The sequence below is a fragment of the Trichomycterus rosablanca genome, chromosome 26 (assembly GCF_030014385.1).
Source record: "Trichomycterus rosablanca isolate fTriRos1 chromosome 26, fTriRos1.hap1, whole genome shotgun sequence".
Taxonomy (NCBI): domain Eukaryota; kingdom Metazoa; phylum Chordata; class Actinopteri; order Siluriformes; family Trichomycteridae; genus Trichomycterus; species Trichomycterus rosablanca.
The window spans coordinates 7,273,107-7,296,289 of record NC_086013.1 but is presented as its reverse complement, the minus strand read 5'-3'; the positions used below and the strand labels follow the sequence as shown (position 1 = coordinate 7,296,289).

The following is a 23,183-nucleotide window of genomic DNA, read 5'->3' as shown; positions in this document are numbered from 1 at the left end:
AGGCAAAAAGAGAGGTAGCAAAGGCAAAGCAGAAGGCGTATGAGGAGTTGTATGAGAGGTTGGACACTAAGGAAGGAGAGAAGGACTTGTATAGATTGGCCAGACAGAGGAATCAGGCTGGAAAGGATGTGCAGCAGGTTAGACATGTCAAAGATAGGAATGGTAATGTTCTAGCAAGTGAGGAGAGTGTGATGGGAAGATGGAAGGAGTACTTTGAGGAGCTAATGAATGAAGAGAATTAAAGGGAAAGAAGAGTAGAGGTAATAGGAACAGTGGATCAGGAAGTAGAAAAGATCAATGAGAATGAAGTTTGGAAAGCTTTGAAGAGGATGAAGAAAGGGAAGGCAGTTGGACCTGATAACATTCCAGTGGAAGTATGGAAATGTCTAGGTGAGATGGCGGTGAGGTTTTTGACTCAATTATTCAATGGCATTGTTGAGAGTGAGAAAATGCCAGAGGAATGGAGGAGAAGTGTGCTGGTGCCAATTTTTAAGAACAAGGGTGATGTACAGAGTTGTAACAACTACAGAGGAATTAAGTTGATGAGCCACACAATGAAGATCTGGGAGAGAGTTGTGGAAGCTAGACTTAGACAAGAGGTAACTATTTGTGAGCAGCAGTATGGTTTCATGCCAAGAAAGAGTACCACTGATGCCATCTTTGCTTTGAGGATGCTAATGGAGAAGTACAGAGAGGGTCAGAAAGAGCTTCATTGTGTCTTTGTTGATTTAGAAAAAGCGTATGACAGAGTGCCAAGGGAGGAGCTGTGGTGTTGTATGAGGAAATCTGGAGTAGTGGAGAAGTATGTCAGACTGGTACAGGACATGTATGAGGACAGCAGGACAGTGGTGAGATGTGCTGTAGGAGTCACAGATAGCTTCAAGGTGGAGGTGGGGCTACATCAAAGATCGGCTCTGAGCCCCTTCTTGTTTGCTTTGGTGATGGACCGACTAACAGATGAGGTCAGGCAGGAATCCCCATGGACTATGATGTTTGCAGATGATATTGTGATCTGTGGTGAGAACAGGGAACAGGTGGAAGATAACTTGGAGAGGTGGAGATATGCACTTGAAAGAAGAGGAATGAAAGTCAGCCGTAGCAAGACAGAGTACATGTGTGTGAATGGGAGAGAGACAGGTGGAACAGTGAGGCTACAAGGAGCAGAAGTCACAAAGGTGAAGGACTTCAAGTACTTAGGGTCGACTGTCCAGGAAAATGGGGAGTGTGGTAAAGAGGTCAAGAAGAGAGTTCAGGCAGGATGGAGTGGATGGAGAAAAGTTTCAGGAGTGATTTGTGACAAAAGGGTGACAGCAAAGGTCAAAGGAAAAGTTTACAGGACAGCGGTGAGACCAGCTATGTTGTATGGTTTGGAGACAGTGGCATTGACAAAAAGTCAGGAGAAGGAACTGGAAGTGGCAGAAATGAAGATGTTGAGGTTCTCCTTGGGAGTGACAAGGATGGATAAGGTTAGGAATGAGATAATCAGAGGTACAGCACAGGTTAAACAACTAGGAGATAAAGTTAGAGAGGCCAGACTGAGATGGTTTGGACATGTCCAGAGGAGGGACAGCGGGTATATTGGTAGAAGGATGTTAGACATGCAGCTGCCAGGAAAAAGACAAAGAGGAAGACCAAAGAGGAGGTATATGGATGCAGTTAGAGAGGACATGGAAGTAGTTGGGGTGAGGACAGAGGATGCAGTGGACAGAGTGAGATGGAGGAGGATGACTCGCTGTGGCGACCCCTGAAAAGGGAAAAGCCGAAAGAAGAAGAAGAACTGAGAGGGGGATTGTAGGCCAAAATGAGCTCTGAATTGATGCCAAATTTGTAGTGTAGCTTTGACTACAATGTTACCCTTATTATGACCACTCAGAAGGGGGAGAGGTAAAGAAAGTAGAGCCATAAGGACGATGGGTCTACAGGAATCAATTTCCATTGCTACCCATGCTGGGACCCAATCGCTGAGCCCATAATGTCCCTCACACCAGTAAAGCATTTGTTGTATATTTGATGTCCAGTAGTAGAGTTGAAAGTTTGGTAACGCAAGATCGAATTACGAATCCTATACGTTTTTTTTGGCTAAATAAAGCTGTGCATTAACTGACTGTCTTCACTCCTGACTAATAAACTAATGCTCAGCACAGAAATCCAACAGTCTGACCACTATCATTCCAATATTTCCCAAAGACTTAACTGTCATCTGTAGTCTATGCATTGAATCAGCGCTGGGCACATGTAGGTTCTGTTTAAGAGTCACTGCAAGTGCACAATCAATCTTTTTGTTTTAGCATTTAGTGCGTAATGCTGGATAATAGTCATATCGCTTGACTTTATGGCAAATGTGACTCTGCTACTCATTGGGTTGTATGATGTTGGGCATGTAGCAACGTTTTTGTGAACCCAGACAGCCAATCTACTGCAGCACTTTTTGCCTAAGAAGAGCAATGTGTGTCCATCCAGTGCCTGACCATTTAGTCTCAAACAGCCCACAAATGCTGGTATTCAGTCTGGTATTGAGAACTTGCCAGGTGAATTAAGCCCCCAAACATTCCTCACTTTCTCACTTTTGTTGCTGCATTTTCCTTCTTTTACACCAGTTAGCAATTGTTGTGGCTGAAATGTATGAGTTGTCCCAATAATTTTGTTCATATAGTCTGTGTATGCATGTACAGTGTATCACAAAAGTGAGTACACCCCTCACATTTCTGCAAATATTTCATTATATCTTTTCATGGGACAACACTATAGACATGAAACTTGGATATAACTTAGAGTAGTCAGTGTACAACTTGTATAGCAGTGTAGATTTACTGTCTTCTGAAAATAACTCAACACACAGCCATAAATGTCTAAATAGCTGGCAACATAAGTGAGTACACCCCACAGTGAACATGTCCAAATTGTGCCCAAATGTGTCGTTGTCCCTCCCTGGTGTCATGTGTCAAGGTCCCAGGTGTAAATGGGGAGCAGGGCTGTTAAATCTGGTGTTTTGGGTACAAATCTCTCATAATGGCCACTGGATATTCAACATGGCACCTCATGGCAAAGAACTCTCTGAGGATGTGAGAAATAGAATTGTTAATCTCCACAAAGATGGCCTGGACTATAAGAAGATTGCTAACACCCTGAAACTGAGCTACAGCATTGTGGCCAAGGTCATACAGCGGTTTTCCAGGACAGGTTCCACTCGGAACAGGCTTCGCCAGGGTCGACCAAAGAAGTTGAGTCCACGTGTTCGGCGTCATATCCAGAGGTTGGCTTTAAAAAATAGACACATGAGTGCTGCCAGCATTGCTGCAGAGGTTGAAGACGTGGGAGGTCAGCCTGTCAGTGCTCAGACCATACGCCGCACACTTCATCAACTCGGTCTGCATGGTCGTCATCCCAGAAGGAAGCTGACGCACAAGAAAGCCCGCAAACAGTTTGCTGAAGACAAGCAGTCCAAGAACATGGATTACTGGAATGCCCTGTGGTCTGACGAGACCAAGATAAACTTGTTTGGCTCAGATGGTGTCCAGCATGTGTGGCGGCGCCCTGGTGAGAAGTACCAAGACAACTGTATCTTGCCTACAGTCAAGCATGGTGGTGGTAGCATCATGGTCTTGGGCTGCATGAGTGTTGCTGGCACTGGGTAGCTGCAGTTCATTGAGGGAAACATGAATTCCAACATGTACTGTGACATTCTGAAACAGAGCATGATCCCCTCCCTTCGAAAACTGGGCCTCATGGCAGTTTTCCAACCGGATAACGACCCCAAACACAACCTCCAAGATGACAACTGCCTTGCTGAGGAAGCTGAAGGTAAAGGTGATAAACTAAACCCAATTGAGCACCTGTGGCGCATCCTCAAGTGGAAGGTGGAGGAGTTCAAGGTGTCTAACATCCACCAGCTCCGTGATGTCATCATGGAGGAGTGGAAGAGGATTCCAGTAGCAACCTGTGCAGCTCTGGTGAATTCCATGCCCAGGAGGGTTAAGGCAGTGCTGGATAATAATGGTGGTCACACAAAATATTGACACTTTGGGCACAATTTGGACATGTTCACTGTGGGGTGTACTCACTTATGTTGCCAGCCATTTAGACATTAATGGCTGTGTGTTGAGTTATTTTCAGAAGACAGTAAATCTACACTGCTATACAAGCTGTACACTGACTACTCGAAGTTATATCCAAGTTTCATGTCTATAGTGTTGTCCCATGAAAAGATATAATAAAATATTTGCAGAAATGTGGGGGGTGTACTCACTTTTGTGATACACTGTATGTGTATGTATACACTTTTATATTGTCTGATTTTTCTTCATGTTTGTATGCCTAGAAATCCACAATGCCTGAGGTGCGTGACTTAAATGATGCCCTGCCAGAGCTGTCTATGGATCCTATAACGGGTGTAGGTGTTGTTGCCTCAAGAAATAGAGCACCAACAGGCTATGATGTGGTGAGTGTCTTAAACTGACTTACGGTGAAACCGGAAAGTCTGCGCACCTCTCTCACCTTCTCTACGTTTTATATATATATACAGTGTGTGTGTGTGTGTGTGTGTGTGTGTGTGTGTGTGTGTGTGTGTGTGTAAAATGTGTAAAACTTTATATATATATATATATATATATATATATATATATATATATATATATATATATATATATATATATATATATATATATATATATATATACAGGGGTTAGACAAAATAACTGAAACACCTGTCATTTTAGTGTGGGAGGTTTCATGGCTAAATTGGACCAGTTTGGTGGCCAATCTTCATTAATTGCACATTGCACCAGTAAGAGCAGAGTGTGAAGGTTCAATTAGCAGGGTAAGAGCACAGTTTTGCTCAAAATATTGCAATGCACACAACATTATGGGTGACATACCAAAGTTCAAAAGAGGACAAATTGTTGGTGCACGTCTTGCTGGCGCATCTGTGACCAAGACAGCAAGTCTTTGTGATGTATCAAGAGCCACGGTATCCAGGGTAATGTCAGCATACCACCAAGAAGGACAAACCACATCCAACAGGATTAACTGTGGACGCAAGAGGAAGCTGTCTGAAAGGGATGTTCGGGTGCTAACCCGGATTGTATCCAAAAAACATAAAACCACGGCTGCCCAAATCACGGCAAAATTAAATGTGCACCTCAACTCTCCTGTTTCCACCAGAACTGTCCGTCGGGAGCTCCACAGGGTCAATATACACGGCCGGGCTGCTATAGCCAAACCTTTGGTCACTCGTGCCGATGCCAAACGTCGGTTTCAATGGTGCAAGGAGCGCAAATCTTGGGCTGTGGACAATGTGAAACATGTATTGTTCTCTGATGAGTCCACCTTTACTGTTTTCCCCACATCCGGGAGAGTTACGGTGTGGAGAAGCCCCAAAGAAGCGTACCACCCAGACTGTTGCATGCCCAGAGTGAAGCATGGGGGTGGATCAGTGATGGTTTGGGCTGCCATATCATGGCATTCCCTTGGCCCGATACTTGTGCTAGATGGGCGCGTCACTGCCAAGGACTACCGAACCATTCTGGAGGACCATGTGCATCCAATGGCGGTGCCGTGTATCAGGATGACAATGCACCAATACACACAGCAAGACTGGTGAAAGATTGGTTTGATGAACATGAAAGTGAAGTTGAACATCTCCCATGGCCTGCACAGTCACCAGATCTAAATATTATTGAGCCACTTTGGGGTGTTTTGGAGAAGCGAGTCAGGAAACGTTTTCCTCCACCAGCATCACGTAGTGACCTGGCCACTATCCTGCAAGAAGAATGGCTTAAAATCCCTCTGACCACTGTGCTTGTATATGTCTTGTATATGTCATTTCCAAGACGAATTGACGCTGTATTGGCCGCAAAAGGAGGCCCTACACCATACTAATAAATTATTGTGGTCTAAAACCAGGTGTTTCAGTTATTTTGTCCAACCCCTGTGTATATATATATATATATATATATATATATATACAGTATATATATATATATATATATATATATATACAGTGCCATCAGAAAGTATTCACACCCCTTCACTTTTTCCACATTTTGTTACATTAGACATATTTGAAAACCGATTTCAGTATAGTTTTCTTTTAAAAAATCTACATGCAATAGCCCATAATGACAAAGTGAAAACATGTTTTTAGACATTTTTGTAAATTTATTAAAAATGTAAACATTTAAACATAATAGGTACATAAGTATTCACACCCATGGCTTAATATTTTGTTGAAGCACCTTTGGCAGCAATCACAGCCTCAAGTCTTCTTGGGTATGTCTGTACAAGCTTGGCACACCTGTTTTTGGGCATTTTCTCTCATTCTTCTCTGCATTTTTAGGTCTTTCCAGAGATGTTCAATTGGATTCAAGTCCGGGCTCTGGCTGGGCCACTCAAGGACATTCACAGACTGCTCCTGAAGCCACTCCTTTGTTATCTTGGCTGTGTGCTTTGGGTCATTGTCGTGTTGGAAGATGAATCGTTGCCCTAGTCTGAGTTCCAGAGCACTCTGGAGCAGGTTTTCTTGAAGAATCTCTCTATATTTGGCTGCTGTCATCTTACCCTCTATGCGGACTAGTCGCCCAGTTCCTGCCACAGAAAAACATCCCCACAGCATGATGCTTCCACCACCATGCTTGACAGTAGGGATGGTGTTAACCACTCTGACCAAGGCCCTTCTTCCCCGATTACTCAGTTTGGTCGGGCGGCCAGATCTAGGGAGGGTTCTGGTGATTCCAAACTTCTTCCATTTCCGAATAATGGAGACCACAGTGCTTTTCGGGACCTTCAATGCTGCCGAAATTTTTTTGTATCCTTCCCCAGATTTGTGCCTTGACACAATCCGGTCTCGGAGGTCTAAAGACAATTCCTTTGACTTCATTGCTTGGTTTCTGCTCTGATATGCACTGTCAACTGTGAGACCTTTTATAGACAAGTGTGTGCCATTCCAAATTATGTTCAATCAACTGAATTTACCACAGGTGGTCTCCAATCAAGTTGTAGAAGCATCTCAAGGATGATCAGTGTAAACTGGATGCACCTGAGCTCAATTTTGAGGGTCATAGCAAAGGATGTGAATACTTATGTACCTATTTTGTTTAAATGTTTACATTTTTAAAAGATTTACAAAAATGTCTGAAAACATGTTTTCACTTTGTCATTATGGGCTATTTTGTGTAGATTTTTAAAAGAAAACTATACTCAAATCGGATTTTGAATATGTCTGTAACGCAACAAAATGTGGAAAAAGTGAAGGGGTGTGAATACTTTCTGATGGCACTGTATATATACACTGATCAGCCATAACATTAAAACCACCTCCTTGTTTCCATACTCAATGTCCATTTTATCAGGTCCACTTACCATATAGAAGCACTTTTTTGTTCTACAATTACTGACTGTAGTCCATCTGTTACTCTGCGTTCTTCGTTAGCCTGCTTTCACTCTGTTCTTCAATAGTCAGGACTTCCACAGGACCACTAAGCAGGTATTATTCAGAGGTGGAAAGTAACGAATTACATTTACTCGCGTTACTGTAATTGAGTAGTTTTTTTTGTGTACTTGTACTTTTTAAAGTAGATTTTACAACCTGTAATTTTACTTTTACTTAAGTATGTTTTGTATTAAGAATTGTAATTCACTACATTTTAAATAACATCCGTTACTGAGTAAAAAATAAATAAATAAATAAATAAAAATAAAAAACTCGACATTAAACTTAGGCTGTTTGATCCGGCCCGGATTTACGCATTTGTGTGCTTTAGAGTAGGGCTTGCGAACTGAATCACTGAGTTAACGAGTCAGAAACAAGTCAGAAACGACTCACTCTGTTTCATTATGATGTTGTGCATAAACAACTATATGAATCGGGTTATTTGGTAAAGAGATTCAGATGTATGAAGCAATCAGAGCTTCACAATTCACATTCTAGGCGGAATTTCAATCTCTTTCTTCATTGGTTGTTCTATAAATGACAGTTTAGTGAACGAATCACCAATTTAACCAGGAAAGCCCAGATAATAAATATAGTTTTCATTAGTTAGGTGGATAAAACAGTTGGGTATGGATTTATATATTCTGGAAACATACAAGATGGTCTTATATAAAGTGGATTATATCCCTAATGGAACAACACATGGATATACGTAGATCAGGTAAGCAGATAAGTGTTTATGATTTTCTGTTGCTGTGTGACTGATCTGGGTTGCGGTTCTGCTGTTTATGGTTGGCTTTCATTTTGCAACGATAGCGAAGCATTATGAAATATTGTGATTTTTTATGTTCATTATGTTTGAGTATTCATTTAAGTAAAACGGACAGCATAAATGTGATTGTGAGATTCTGCTGGTTTGTTTTTGATTTTGATTATGTTCCTATGACTGTGTAAGACCCGTTATATTTTTTATAGGTGCAACCCTAACTGCCTTAACCCTTTTATTGAGGATAAACAGAAATAATGCTGTTTTGAATTGACAACAGCAGTTTCAGTCTGTTAGGTGTGTAGAGTGGTTAAATCCACACATGAACTGCTAATATGCTGCATGGCTGGTGAGCTGTGTGTAGTCTGCTGTATCATTCATCTATTAACTTCTGTTGGAAAATGATGTCCCTCCTTCTGTTAAAACAGTAACGAAGTAACGTTTACTCTGAGTACATTTTAAATGAGTTACTTTTTACTTGAGTAGGTTTTTAGACTAGTAATTTTACTCATACTTAAGTAAAAAATCATTAAAGTAATAGTACTTTTACTTGAGTACAATATTTTAATACTCTTTCCACCTCTGGTATTATTTAGGTGGTGGAGGATTCTCAGCACTGCAGTGACAATGACATGGTGGTGTGTGTGTGTTTTGTGCTGGTATGAGGGGATCAGTCACAGCAGCGCTGCGTGCTGACGTGGCAATAAATCCCAGCTATCATCACAGCAGCGCTGCTGGAGTTTTTAAATACCGTGTCCACTCACTGTCCACTCTATTAGACACTCCTACCTAGTTGGTCCACCTTTTAGATGTAAAGTCAGAGACGATCGCTCATCTACTATTGCTGCTGTTTGAGTTTGTCATCTTCTAGACCTTCATCAATGGTCACAGGACGCTGCCTACGAGGCACTGTTGGCTGGATATATTTTTGGTTGGTGGACTATTCTCAGTCCAGCAGTGACAGTAAGGTGTTTTAAAACTCCATCAGCATTGCTGTGTCTGACCCACTCATACGAGCACAACACACACTAACACACCACCACCATGTTAGTGTCACTGCAGTGCTGAAAATGACACACCACCCAAATAATACCTACTCTGTAATGGTCCTAGAAGAGTCTTAACAATTGAGGAACAGCATGAAAGGGGGCTAACAAAGCATGCAGAGAAACAGATGGACTACAGTCAGTAATTGTAGAACTACAAAGTGCTTCTAGATGTTAAGTGGAGCTGATAAAATGAAAAATGTGTGTAGAAACAAGGAGGTGGTTTTAATGTTGTGGCTGATCAGTGTGTTTATATGTACCGTCAGGCCGGAAAGTCTGTACACCCCTTTCACCTTCTCCACGTTTTATTACATTACAGACTCATTCTTTAATAGATTGAGTACATTTTTTGTCACAGAATTCTACACAAAATAGTTCACAATGACAAAGTAAAAGCAGGTTTTTAGACATTTGTGCTAATTTATTAAAAATCAAAATGTAAAATATCATATGTACACTAGTGTGCACACCCTTTAATATGACACTCAAAAGTGAGCTGAAGTGCATTTTGTTTTCACTGATACTGCTTAAGATGTTTCTACAATTTAATTGGAGTCCACCTGTGGTAAATTCAATTGATTGGACATGATTGGGGATTGCCAACACATGCCCACAGTATATAAAGTCCCTCAGTTGACAGTGCATATCAGAGCAAACTCCAAGCCATGCATTATCTGCAGACCTCAGATACAGGTTTGTGTCAAGGCATAGATCTGAAAAAGGGTACAGAAAGATTGCTGCAGCTTTACAGGTCCCACAGTGGCCACCATCATTCGTCAATGAAAGAAGTTTGGAACCATCAAAAATCTTCCTAGACCTGGCTGCTCGGCCAAACTGAGTGATTGGGGAAGACAGGCCTTGGCCAGAGAGGTGAGCAGAAACTCGAGGGTCACTCTGACAGAGCTCCAGCATATCATTGTGGAGATGGGAGAACTATCAGAAGATTAACCATCCAGGCAGCACTCCACAAAACATGCCTTTATGGTAGAGTGTCCAGACGAGTGTCCGGAAGTCACTCCCTAGTAAAGGGCACATGACAGCCCACTTGGAGTTTGCCAAAAGGCACCTAGAGGACTCTCAAACCATGAGAAACAAGATTATCTGGACTGATGAAACCAAAATTGAACTTTTTGGCCTGAGTACCAAGTGTCACATCTGGAGGAAACCAGGCACCGCTCATCACCTGGCTAATGCCATCCCTACAGTGAAGCATGGCGGTGGCAGTATCATGATGTGGCGATGTTTTTCAGCAGTGGGACCGGGGCGACTAGTCCTGATTGAGATGAATGCAGCTAATGCCAAGTTCACACTACATGACTTTCTGATTTGCCGGGTCGCTTTACAGTTCACACTACACGACTGAATCTCTTGCATTTGGGAGTCTTTTCAGTCGGTGTATATTTCACACTACATGACTGATACCACGTCCAAAAATACACATCAACAAGTAGCGAGCAATCAAAGTTTGTGCATGTAAAAACAAAGAGAAAAAATAAATGAATCTTAGTGGATTTTGCTTGGATTGTTCTATAGTGAGTTGGAGGTTAATAAATATTTTTGCAATGCAACGTTGGTGTTTTGTAGAGAACAATAAGGTCAGACATACTGTAAAACTTCTGTGTGTGATATAAACTGTATTAAGCCCCCTGTACAACCTTTTACACTCTTCCCCTGCATTTCTTCTCGCGCTGTATCTTGTGTTCTCATTGGCTGTTCGACATAGCACTCATTGCCAGTTGTGCAACTCAGATTGAGATATCTGAAATGTTAAAAATCTTGCTTCGGTCGCCGAGCAAAAATCTGGGCAAAAGTCGTGTAGTGTGAACTAGGCATAAGTACATGGAGATCCTTGAAGAATACCTGCTCCAGAGCGCTATGGACCTCAGACTGGGGTGAAGGTTTACCTTACATCATGACAACGACCCGAAGCACACAGCCTAGAGAACAAAGGAGTGGCTTCGGAGGAGGGCTGTGAATGTCCATGAGTGTCTGGCTTGACTGTATGTATGAGCTGTGTCACTTTGCAGGTCACAGGTCGCAGTTTGTTTAGGATTTTACAGTGTATTTTTAAGACAATCATTCTGCGCTCACTAATAGTTTATCCCCCTTTCCCAGCTAGACAGACAGACAGCTCTCTTCAGAATACAGTCGGTTTATTTGCTTCCCAGCTGTGTGATACACTGTGTGCACCAGAATGAAGTAAAAATACAAACATTAAAAACAATAAAGAACTTAATACAGTAAAGGCACACAGCTGTAGTCAAGTGTTACATCTGGTACAATATGAGCTTTAACCAAACGTAAAATAGTGCTAATGAGTTAAAATTTTGTGTAAAGATACTAATTGCTATAGTAACGGTAACAATTGTATTTAATTACGGTAAATTTGTAACCAAAGCGCTGTGATATACTCACTAAACATTTACAAACAACTGAGAATATAAACGTCACTACCTACAGACGACGCTTTGGTATTATACTGAAAGATAATTATCTGTATTTATTTATTATTGTTTACATTACTGACTACGCTACCCCGCGTTCTTTTGCAGTAAAAGTCACATGGCTTCTCAGCGAAGTCAAAGTTAGTTGCCATGACTACGATGTCAGCAGTTGCCGGTTAAAGGTGCAGGACTCCCATTAAATTATAAGCCCGTCTCTGTAACGACTCGAACCAAAACAACAATCGTACAGTCCTTTAAGCTCTCGCAGGCCACATAAAATGATGTGGCGGGCCGGATCTGGCCCGCGGGTCGTGAGTTTGACACCCCTGGTATATATGTGTGTGTGTGTATATATATATTTTTTTTTTTCTACTGGATACTATACTGCAAATTACTCCCACAAATGTGGGCCATTGATTGCAAATAATATTTTTTAATTTGCACACCCCAAAACATTATTTTTATTTTAAACAAATTCAAGACCATGTTGCAAAAATGAGTACACCCCAATGAAAGTCTTAGGAGCAAAGCTAAAGTTTAGACTACAAATTTTTAATTAACAAGAATTCAACCACAGATGAGTCTAATTATTCATTAAACAGGTGTCCAGCATCCAGTTGAATATAAAAAGCTGTTACTTAACAAAGAACACCCATTTCATGCTGTCAGCAATGGCACCACATGGAAGAGAAATGTCACAATATCTGAGAAAAGAAAATAATTTCTTTACACAAGAAAGGGGAAGGCTACAAGAAGATCAACAAGGCTTTACTTATCAGTCAGAATACTGTAGCAAAAGTGATACAAAACTTTTACAAAGATGGAACTGCAACCATCTTACAGAGACCTCCAGGCCATCCATAGAAGTTTATGCCTAAACAGGAGCGTCTTCTGATGAGTAGGGTTAAAGAAAATCGCCATGCAATTCACTGCAGTTAGCTAAAGAGGTAGAAAGTCAAACTGGGGTGACTGTTTCCCATGACACAATACGGCGTACACTGCAGAAGAATGGCATTCATGGGTGCCGTCCATGAAGAAAGCATCTCCTAAAGCCCATGCACAAAAAAGCCCACCTAGAATTTGCCAGGGCCAATGCTGAAAAAGATAAAGACTACTGGGACTCTACACTCTGGAGTGATGAGACCAATATAAATGTTTTTGGAACTGATGGCTTCCAAACTGTATGGCGTTGCAAAGGTGAGGAGTACAAAGAAAAATGCATGGTGCCTACAGTGAAACATGGTGGTGGCAGTGTCCTTATGTAGGGCTGCATGAGTGCTGCTGGTGTCGGGGAGGTGCATTTCATTTATGGTATCATGAATTCACAGACGTACTGCTCTATATTGAAAGAGAGGATGCTACCATCACTCCGTGCCCTTGTTTGTCATGCACTTTTCCAACATGACAATGATCCAAAACACACCTCTAAGGCCACTGTTGCATTTCTGACAAAGAACAGGGTTAAATTGATTCAGTGGCCAAGTATGTCTCCTGATCTGAACCCAATCGAACATCTATGGGGAATTCTGAAGAGACAAGTTGAGCATTACTCTCCATACAGCATCCAGGCTCTAAAAGAGGTCATACTTGAATAATGGAAAAAGGTAGATGTTGCAATATGTCGCCTTGTTTATTCCATGCCTAGAAGACTTAACTGTCCTTAAAAATCATGACGGTCATACAGAATACTAGATTTAGTAATTTTTGATGTGGGGTGTGTTCATTCTTGCATCAACTAATTTGAGTAAAACTGAAGGTTTTGTAATGTAAGTTATATTATTAACCTTACTTTCATGTTATGGGTCAATGAAATTTTCTATGGAACTCTGTCCTGTAAAAATTTTGGAAATTGTTCTTGTGTTCAGTGAGATATTGATTAAAATCTTACTTTTCAAAGGGGGTGTACTCATTTATGCTGAGCACTATATAATATATATATATATATATATATATATATATATATATATATATATATATATATATATATACAGTGGGTACGGAAAGTATTCAGACCCCTTTAAATTTTTCACTCTTTGTTTCATTGCAGCCAATTGGTAAGATCAAAAAAGTTCTTTTTTTTTGCTCATTAATCTACACTCTGCACCCCATCTTGACAGAAAAAAAACTGAAATGTAGATATTTTTGCTAATTTTTTAAACAAGAAAAACTGAAATATCACATGGTCATAAGTATTCAGACCCTTTGCTCAGTATTGAGTAGAGGCACCCTTTTGAGCTAGTACAGCCATGAGTCTTCTTGGGAATGATGCAACAAGTTTTTCACACCTGGATTTGGGGATCCTCTGCCATTCTTCTTTGCAGATCCTCTCCAGTTCCCTCAGGTTGGATGGTGAACGTTGGTGGACAGTAGGGTTGGGCGGTATGACGGTATTAAGGTATACCGCGGTATTTAAAATGGTGAAGGTATTTAAAAATGGTGACGGTATTTAAAAAAAAATGTGAAGCGCCAAATTTCTGCTTCAGGTTTACCTTAAAAACAGAGACTTTAGGACATGCGCGCATCCACAGTAAGGGAGGGGTGGGAGGGGTAGGCGGTTGGAGCTCGCTGATTGGTTGTGGAGGTGATCACTGAGGTGATAACACGAAAACTAGTGCGCGCTCTACATAGACGCGTTTTACGTCATCCTATGCGCGCTCCCGAGAAGGAGGCTGTTATCCACGATTTTCCTGAACTTTGACCTTTCCCATGATTCGTAGCTGAAGCCGGTTTTTGACTTCCGGTTACAGTGTTTACGTTCTGAACGACAGAAGTAGTGGTCATTCGTAACTGGTTTTTTTTTTAACAAACATGGCCAAAAACGCTCGGTGGTTGAATAGTAAGTGTAGAGCGACTGTCTATGTATGCATTTTGTTAGACGAGTGCACTGTGTACCCTTATTCCCTCCTCTCGGTGTGTTGTTGGAACGCGCCCTGCTCACTCGCATGTTCCGTGTCTCTGCAAGCTGATGCTCCGAACAATAAAGCAGTTTTGTTTGAGTTAAAACTGAGTCCTTTCTTAATTCCTAGCACTTGACAGTAAGGACATTTTAAGAAGCTGTGGTGAGCGTGTTCTGACAGTGCTCCACCCTTCCATGCTTACAGAGTGGGTAGATGACATGAGGTTAGCTATATTGATATAAGTGAACCATTTCGTCTTTTCCGAAGCTGTAGACGGTGAGGAGCTACAGAACTATAAAAGCACAGAGGCTTACATGCGTAGGAATTGCTGAAGGTAAACATCAGGCGTGGGTAATGCTGAGGGAGAGTGGAGTAGTGGAGACGGTGGGTTACTCGAGCATTGCAGGGTAAGGGAAGTTGTGGAATCAACCGAGGAACATTCTAATAGCTGTGAAACACTGGAAATAATAAACAATGTATCACGACTGATTTTACTTCTACAACAGTGTATACTGGTTCATGAGTGGATGTAAAGCAGGAAAGGGGAGCTGAAGGGACAGAATAAAACGCGTTGCGTTAATTTACTACAACAATGAACTGGGAACAACAAACAGGATATTTACACCCGTTCAGTATTCACTTGCACAAGCCGTGTCTGTCTGGGTGTCCGGATTTAAATGTTATTTGTCCAATTTCTGCAACGCTCTCTAAAATTTTGGACTATACAAAGTGAAACTGCATTATACGATATTATAAATTTATTTATATTATTATTATTATTATTATTTATTATTTAATTAATGAATATTATTATATTATTAATATAATTCATATGATTATTATTATATTATTATGGAATGTAACGCGTAAGGCGCAGGGCACGGACAATGTTTACAAATCCGCTGGTGTTCAAAGCACAAACTTTCCAATAACAGCTTCAATTTCTTTGAGTTGTTGTGGCACCCGAGAGCGGCACACGTCGAGCCCGAGCTCATATTTGAACCATGCAGTCCTTACCAAAAGTAGTTTAATAATGTTGTAGTTAGTATTACAGCAAATCTAACGCGACCGGAAACGAAAAACCGGCAAACGGAAATAGGGAGGTGTCATGGCAGCCCCCATTGTGTTGCCAGGAAAATCGTGGATAGACGCCTTAATAAGCTGTAGTTCGGTATCTTAACATTTCAAGAACGAGTGAGCATCGGAAGTGTCCTTGGCTTAAAACATGGCTGACGGTGCGGAGAAACGGAATTATTTTCAAACGTAAATAAATGATTATTGATGATTATTGAACTTGTATAAACTTGCACGTGTTTTTATTTGCAAAATCAAGCTTGTCAGTTGACATGCTAGCGCACTGTGCTATCCCATCGGTTTGAATGGCAAAAAGCAAACTGTTAGCTTAGTATAAGACAGCCCCGATATTAATATCAATGATGAACGATCATGAACATTTTGCTACCTTGCCTTAAATGTAGGCATAATTCAAACAACACTTCAATGAGAAAAAAGATTTATTTTAAAAGGAAACTACAGGAAAAAGACAGACTGTGGTTGCATTGCATTAAGTTTCATAAAAATCCTCTCTTGTGCAGAGATGTGTTTGTGCCTGTGTTTGTTTCTGCTTTAAAACATACACGCCATTAACCAATCAGATTTAACATCATTAAACAAGTTTTTTCTCAATTATTTGTCATAATACTACTGTGTGTGTGTGTGTGTGTGTGTGTGTGTGTGTGTGTGTGTGTGTGTGTGTGTGTGTGTGTGTGTGTGTGTGTGTGTGTGTGTGTGTGTGTGTGTGTGTGTGTGTGTGTGTGTGTGTGTGTGTGTGTGTGTGTGTGTGTGTCGCTCCCCGTGATAACTGCGCAGTTCTAATCGGCTGTATTTCACCCACTCCGCTTCGCATCAGTAGACGGAATTAATCAGTCATTATAAAATAAAAATATATGTAGAGAGCTCCCTAGCTTTTCGATATCGCCCAACCCTAGTGGACAGCCATTTTCAAGTCCATTTGCAAGAGGAAGCTGTCTGAAAGGGATGTTCGGGTGCTAACCCGGATTGTATCCAAAAAACATAAAACCACGGCTGCCCAAATCACGGCAGAATTAAATGTGCACCTCAACTCTCCTGTTTCCACCAGAACTGTCCGTCGGGAGCTCCACAGGGTCAATATACACAGATCTAAATATTATTGAGCCACTTTGGGGTGTTTTGGAGAAGCGAGTCAGGAAACGTTTTCCTCCACCAGCATCACGTAGTGACCTGGCCACTATCCTGCAAGAAGAATGGCTTAAAATCCCTCTGACCACTGTGCAGGACTTGTATATGTCATTTCCAAGACGAATTGATGCTGTATTGGCCGCAAAAGGAGGCCCTACACCATACTAATAAATTATTGTGGTCTAAAACCAGGTGTTTCAGTTTCATTGTCCAACCCCTGTATGTATGTACAGTATGTGTGTGTGTGTGTGTGTGTGTGTGTGTGTGTGTGTGTGTGTGTGTGTGTGTGTGTGTGTGTGTGTGTATGTATGTGTATGTATGTACAGTGTATAACAAAAGTGAGTACACCCCTCACATTTCTGCAAATATTTTATTATATCTTTTCATGGGACAACACTATAGAAATAAAACTTGGATATAACTTAGAGTAGTCAGTGTACAACTTGTATAGCAGTGTAGATTTACTGTCTTTTGAAAATAACTCAACACACAGCCATTATTGTCTAAATGGCTGGCAACATAAGTGAGTACACCCCACAGTGAACATGTCCAAATTGTGCCCAAAGTGTCAATATTTTGTGTGACCACCATTATTATCCAGCACTGCCTTAACCCTCCTGGGCATGGAATTCACCAGAGCTGCACAGGTTGCTACTGGAATCCTCTTCCACTCCTCCATGATGACATCACGGAGCTGGTGGATGTTAGACACCTTGAACTCCTCCACCTTCTACTTGAGGATGTGCCACAGGTGCTCAATTGGGTTTAGTCCATCACCTTTACCTTCAGCTTCCTCAGCAAGGCAGTTGTCATCTTGGAGGTTGTGTTTGGGGTCATTATCCTCTTGGAAAACTGCCATGAGGCCCAGTTTTCGAAGGGAGGGGATCATGCTCTGTTTCAGAATGTCACAGTACATGTTGGAATTCATGTTTCCCTCAATGAACTGCAGCTCCCCAGTGCCAGCAACACTCATGCAGCCCAAGACCATGATGCTACCACCACCATGCTTGACTGTAGGCAAGATACAGTTGTCTTGGTACTTCTCACCAGAGCGCCACCACACATGCTGGACACCATCTGAGCCAAACAAGTTTATCTTGGTCTCGTCAGACCACAGGGCATTCCAGTAGTCCATGTTCTTGGACTGCTTGTCTTCAGCAAACTGTTTGCGGGCTTTCTTGTGCGTCAGCTTCCTTCTGGGATGACGACCATGCAGACCGAGTTGATGCAGTGTGCGGCGTATGGTCTGAGCACTGACAGGCTGACCTCCCACGTCTTCAACCTCTGCAGCAATGCTGGCAGCACTCATGTGTCTATTTTTTAAAGCCAACCTCTGGATATGACGCCGAACACGTGGACTCAACTTCTTTGGTCGACCCTGGCGAAGCCTGTTCCGAGTGGAACCTGTCCTGGAAAACCGCTGTATGACCTTGGCCACCATGCTGTAGCTCAGTTTCAGGGTGTTAGCAATCTTCTTATAGTCCAGGCCATCTTTGTGGAGATTAACAATTCTATTTCTCACATCCTCAGAGAGTTCTTTGCCATGAGGTGCCATGTTGAATATCCAGTGGCCAGTATGAGAGAATTGTACCCAAAACACCAAATTTAACAGCCCTGCTCCCCATTTACACCTGGGACCTTGACACATGACACCAGGGAGGGACAACGACACATTTGGGCACAATTTGGACATGTTCACTGTGGGGTGTACTCACTTATGTTGCCAGCTATTTAGACATTAATGGCTGTGTGTTGAGTTATTTTCAGAAGACAGTAAATCTACACTGCTATACAAGCTGTACACTGACTACTCTAAGTTATATCCAAGTTTCATGCCTATAGTGTTGTCCCATGAAAAGATATAATGAAATATTTGCAGAAATGTGAGGGGTGTACTCACTTTTGTGATACACTGTATGTTTGTATGTTATGTGTGTATGTGTGTGTATGTGTGTGTGTATATATATATATATATATATATATACAGTGTATCACAAAAGTGAGTACACCCCTCACATTTCTGCAGATATTTAAGTATATCTTTTCATGGGACAACACTGACAAAATGACACTTTGACACAATGAAAAGTAGTCTGTGTGCAGCTTATATAACAGTGTAAATTTATTCTTCCCTCAAAATAACTCAATATACAGCCATTAATGTCTAAACCACCGGCAACAAAAGTGAGTACACCCCTAAGAGACTACACCCCTAAATGTCCAAATTGAGCACTGCCTGTCATTTTCCCTCCAAAATGTCATGTGATTTGTTAGTGTTACTAGGTCTCAGGTGTGCATAGGGAGCAGGTGTGTTAAATTTAGTAGTACAGCTCTCACACTCTCTCATACTGGTCACTGAAAGTTCCAACATGGCACCTCATGGCAAAGAACTCTCTGAGGATCTTAAAAGACGAATTGTTGCGCTACATGAAGATGGCCAAGGCTACAAGAAGATTGCCAACACCCTGAAACTGAGCTGCAGCACAGTGGCCAAGATCATCCAGCGTTTTAAAAGAGCAGGGTCCACTCAGAACAGACCTTGCGTTGGTCGTCCAAAGAAGCTGAGTGCACGTGCTCAGCGTCACATCCAACTGCTGTCTTTGAAAGATAGGCGCAGGAGTGCTGTCAGCATTGCTGCAGAGATTGAAAAGGTGGGGGGTCAGCCTGTCAGTGCTCAGACCATACGCTGCACACTACATCAAATTGGTCTGCATGGCTGTCACCCCAGAAGGAAGCCTCTCCTGAAGTCTCTACACAAGAAAGCCCGCAAACAGTTTGCTGAAGACATGTCAACAAAGGACATGGATTACTGGAACCATGTCCTATGGTCTGATGAGACCAAGATTAATTTGTTTGGTTCAGATGGTCTCAAGCATGTGTGGCGGCAATCAGGTGAGGAGTACAAAGATAAGTGTGTCATGCCTACAGTCAAGCATGGTGGTGGGAATGCCATGGTCTGGGGCTGCATGAGTGCAGCAGGTGTTGGGGAGTTACATTTCATTGAGGGACACATGAACTCCAATATGTACTGTGAAATACTGAAGCAGAGCATGATCCCCTCCCTCCGGAAACTGGGTCGCAGGGCAGTGTTCCAGCATGATAATGACCCCAAACACACCTCTAAGACGACCACTGCTTTATTGAAGAGGCTGAGGGTAAAGGTGATGGACTGGCCAAGCATGTCTCCAGACCTAAACCCAATAGAACATCTTTGGGGCATCCTCAAGCGGAAGGTGGAGGAGCGCAAAGTCTCGAATATCCGCCAGCTCCGTGATGTCGTCATGGAGGAGTGGAAAAGCATTTCAGTGGCAACCTGTGAAGCTCTGGTAAACTCCATGCCCAGGAGAGTTAAGGCAGTTCTGGGAAATAATGGTGGCCACACAAAATATTGACACTTCAGGAACTTTCACTTAGGGGTGTACTCACTTTTGTTGCCGGTGGTTTAGACATTAATGGCTGTATATTGAGTTATTTTGAGGGAAGAATAAATTTACACTGTTATATAAGCTGCACACAGACTACTTTTCATTGTGTCAAAGTGTCATTTTGTCAGTGTTGTCCCATGAAAAGATATACTTAAATATCTGCAGAAATGTGAGGGGTGTACTCACTTTTGTGATACACTGTATATATATATATATATATATATATATATATATATATATATATATATATATATATATATATATATATATATACACACATATATACACATATATACACTACCGCTCAAAAGTTTGTGATCACTTGCAAATTTCCCTCTTTTCCAAGAAAAACACATTTTCATGCAATTCACAAACAATCTAGTCCATTACACAATTAATTTAAATGTATCAGATATTTTTTGAAGAATGAAAATGTTTTGCCATTCTTAGTCCTCTGCCTCAATCTCCTGGTTTGGCTGCCAATCCAAGTTAAGAATGTTATTAGACTAATTGTTTGTTAGGAAACCCTTTTTCAATTTTGTTGCACTGCTGAAAAACGTTATACTAATAAGGGAGCATAAAAGGGAGCATAACATTCTAGGTTAGTTTAGTATCTGAAGCATCAGCAGTTGTTGGCTTGCTTACAGGCTCAAAATGGCCAGAAAGAAAAATTTTTTTTTAGAGACCCGTCAGTCTTCTGTTGTGTTAAGAATGGTAGGCTACTCAATGCGAGATATTGCAAAGAAACTTAAAATATCTTACCATGCTGTTAACTACCCCCTTCAGAGAGTAGCACAAACTGGCTCTAATAAGTACAGAAAAAAAGAGTGGAAGGCCTCGATGCACAACTGTACAAGAAAATAAATATATTTTACTGTGCAATTTGAGACAGACACCTCACAGGTTGTCAACTGACAGCTGCACTAAATGGAACCCGTCAAACACCAGTGTCAGCATCAACGGTGAAGAGGTGACTTCATGGCAGAATTGCCAAGAAAAAGCCATACCTTACACTGGCCAATAAAAAGAAAAGACATTGGACACTGTAAGATTGGAGGAAGGTGTTGTGGACAGATGAGTCCAAGTTTGAGGTCTTTGGATCAAACAGAATAACATTTGTGAGGCGAAAGACCAATGCTTAATGCCATCTGTCAAGCATGGTGGAGGCAGCGTGATGGTCTGGGTATGCTTTGGAGGTTGTAAAATAGGAGATTTATATAGAGTGGAAGGGATTTTGAAGAAGGAAGGCTACCACAAGATTTTGCAATGCCATGCCATACCCTGTGGACAGCACTTGATTGGGGCCAATTTCATCCTACAACAGGATAATTACCCCAAACACACCTCCAAAATGTGTCCGCAATATTTAAGAAATAAGGAGTCAGCCAGAATTCTGACTGTAAGGGAGTGGCCAGCACAGTCTCCGGATCTGAACCCTATTGAGCTGTTGTGGGAGCAGCTGGACCGTATGGTATGGAGGAAGACTGCATCAAGCCAATCCATGTCATGGGAGATGCACCAGGAAGCATGGGGTGAAATCACATCAGATTACCTCGAAAATTGACAGCTAGAATGCCTAAGGTCTGCCAGGCTGTAATTGCTGCAAAAGGTGGCTTTGTTGATAAAGGCAAAATTTGAAGTCATCATTTCCATTAAAATAAATTTTTTTTACTCAGACAGTGTCTGCATGTCCTGTTTATTTGCTATATTTTCTCATGTGTGTTTTCATTGAAAACAAGAAAATTTCACAGTGATCCCAAACTTTTGAGCGGTAGTGTGTGTATGTATATATATTTATATATATATACTGTATATATATATATACAGTGCCTTGCAAAAGTATTCAGCCCCCTTGAACTTTTCAACCTTTTGCCACATTTCAGGCTTTAAACATAAAGATATGAAATTGTAATTTTTTGTGAAGAATCAATAACAAGTGCGACACAATTGTGAAGTGGAACGAAATTTATTGGATATTTTAAACTTTTTTTAGAAATAAAAACCTGAAAAGTGGGGCGTGCAATATTATTCAGCCCCTTTACTTTCAGTGCAGCAAACTCACTCCAGAAGTTCAGTGAGGATCTCTGAATGATCCAATGTTGACCTAAATGACTGATGGTGATAAATAGAATCCACCTGTGTGTAATCAAGTCTCCGTATAAATGCACCTGCTCTGTGATAGTCTCAGAGTTCTGTTTAAAGCGCAGAGAGCATCATGAAGACCAAGAAACACACCAGGCAGGTCCGAGATACTGTTGTGGAGAAGTTTAAAGCCGAATTTGGATACAAAAAGATTTCCCAAGCTTTAAACATCTCAAGGAGCACTGTGCAAGCGATCATATTGAAATGAAGGGAGTATCAGACCACTGCAAATCTACCAAGACCCGGCCGTCCCTCTAAACTTTCAGCTCAAACAAGGAGAAGACTGATCAGAGATGCAGCCAAGAGGCCCATGATCACTCTGAATGAACTGCAGAGATCTACAGCTGAGGTGGGAGACTCTGTCCATAGGACAACAATCAGTCGTACACTGCACAAATCTGGCCTTTATGGAAGAGTGGCAAGAAGAAAGCCATTTCTCAAAGATATCTATAAAAAGTCACCTGGGAGACACACCAAACATGTGGAAGAAGGTGCTCTGGTCAGATGAAACCAAAATCGAACTTTTTGGCCACAACGCAAAACGTTATGTTTGGCATAAAAGCAACACAGCTCATCACCCTGAACACACCATCCCCACTGTCAAACATGGTGGTGGCAGCATCATGGTTTGGGCCTGCTTTTCTTCAGCAGGGACAGGGAAGATGGTTAAAATTGATGAGAAGATGGATGGAGCCAAATACAGGACCATTCTGGAAGAAAACCTGTTGCAGTCTGCAAAAGACCTGAGACTGGGACGGTGATTTACCTTCCAACAAGACAATGATCCAAAACATAAAGCAAAATCTACAATGGAATG

The 23,183-nt window shown here is 41.5% G+C and overlaps 1 protein-coding gene across 5 annotated transcripts in view; it reads left to right on the top strand.

Moving 5' to 3' along the window:
- mvb12ba (multivesicular body subunit 12Ba) overlaps positions 1-23,183 on the top strand; it is an 80,933-nt gene that overhangs the window by 10,131 nt on the left and 47,619 nt on the right. For all 5 annotated transcript variants that reach the window (XM_062988417.1, XM_062988415.1, XM_062988413.1 and 2 more), the window contains exon 2: positions 4,319-4,438. In XM_062988417.1, coding sequence (XP_062844487.1) covers positions 4,328-4,438 — 111 coding nt within the window. In that variant the 5' untranslated portion in view covers positions 4,319-4,327. The remainder of the gene's footprint in view (positions 1-4,318; positions 4,439-23,183) is intronic.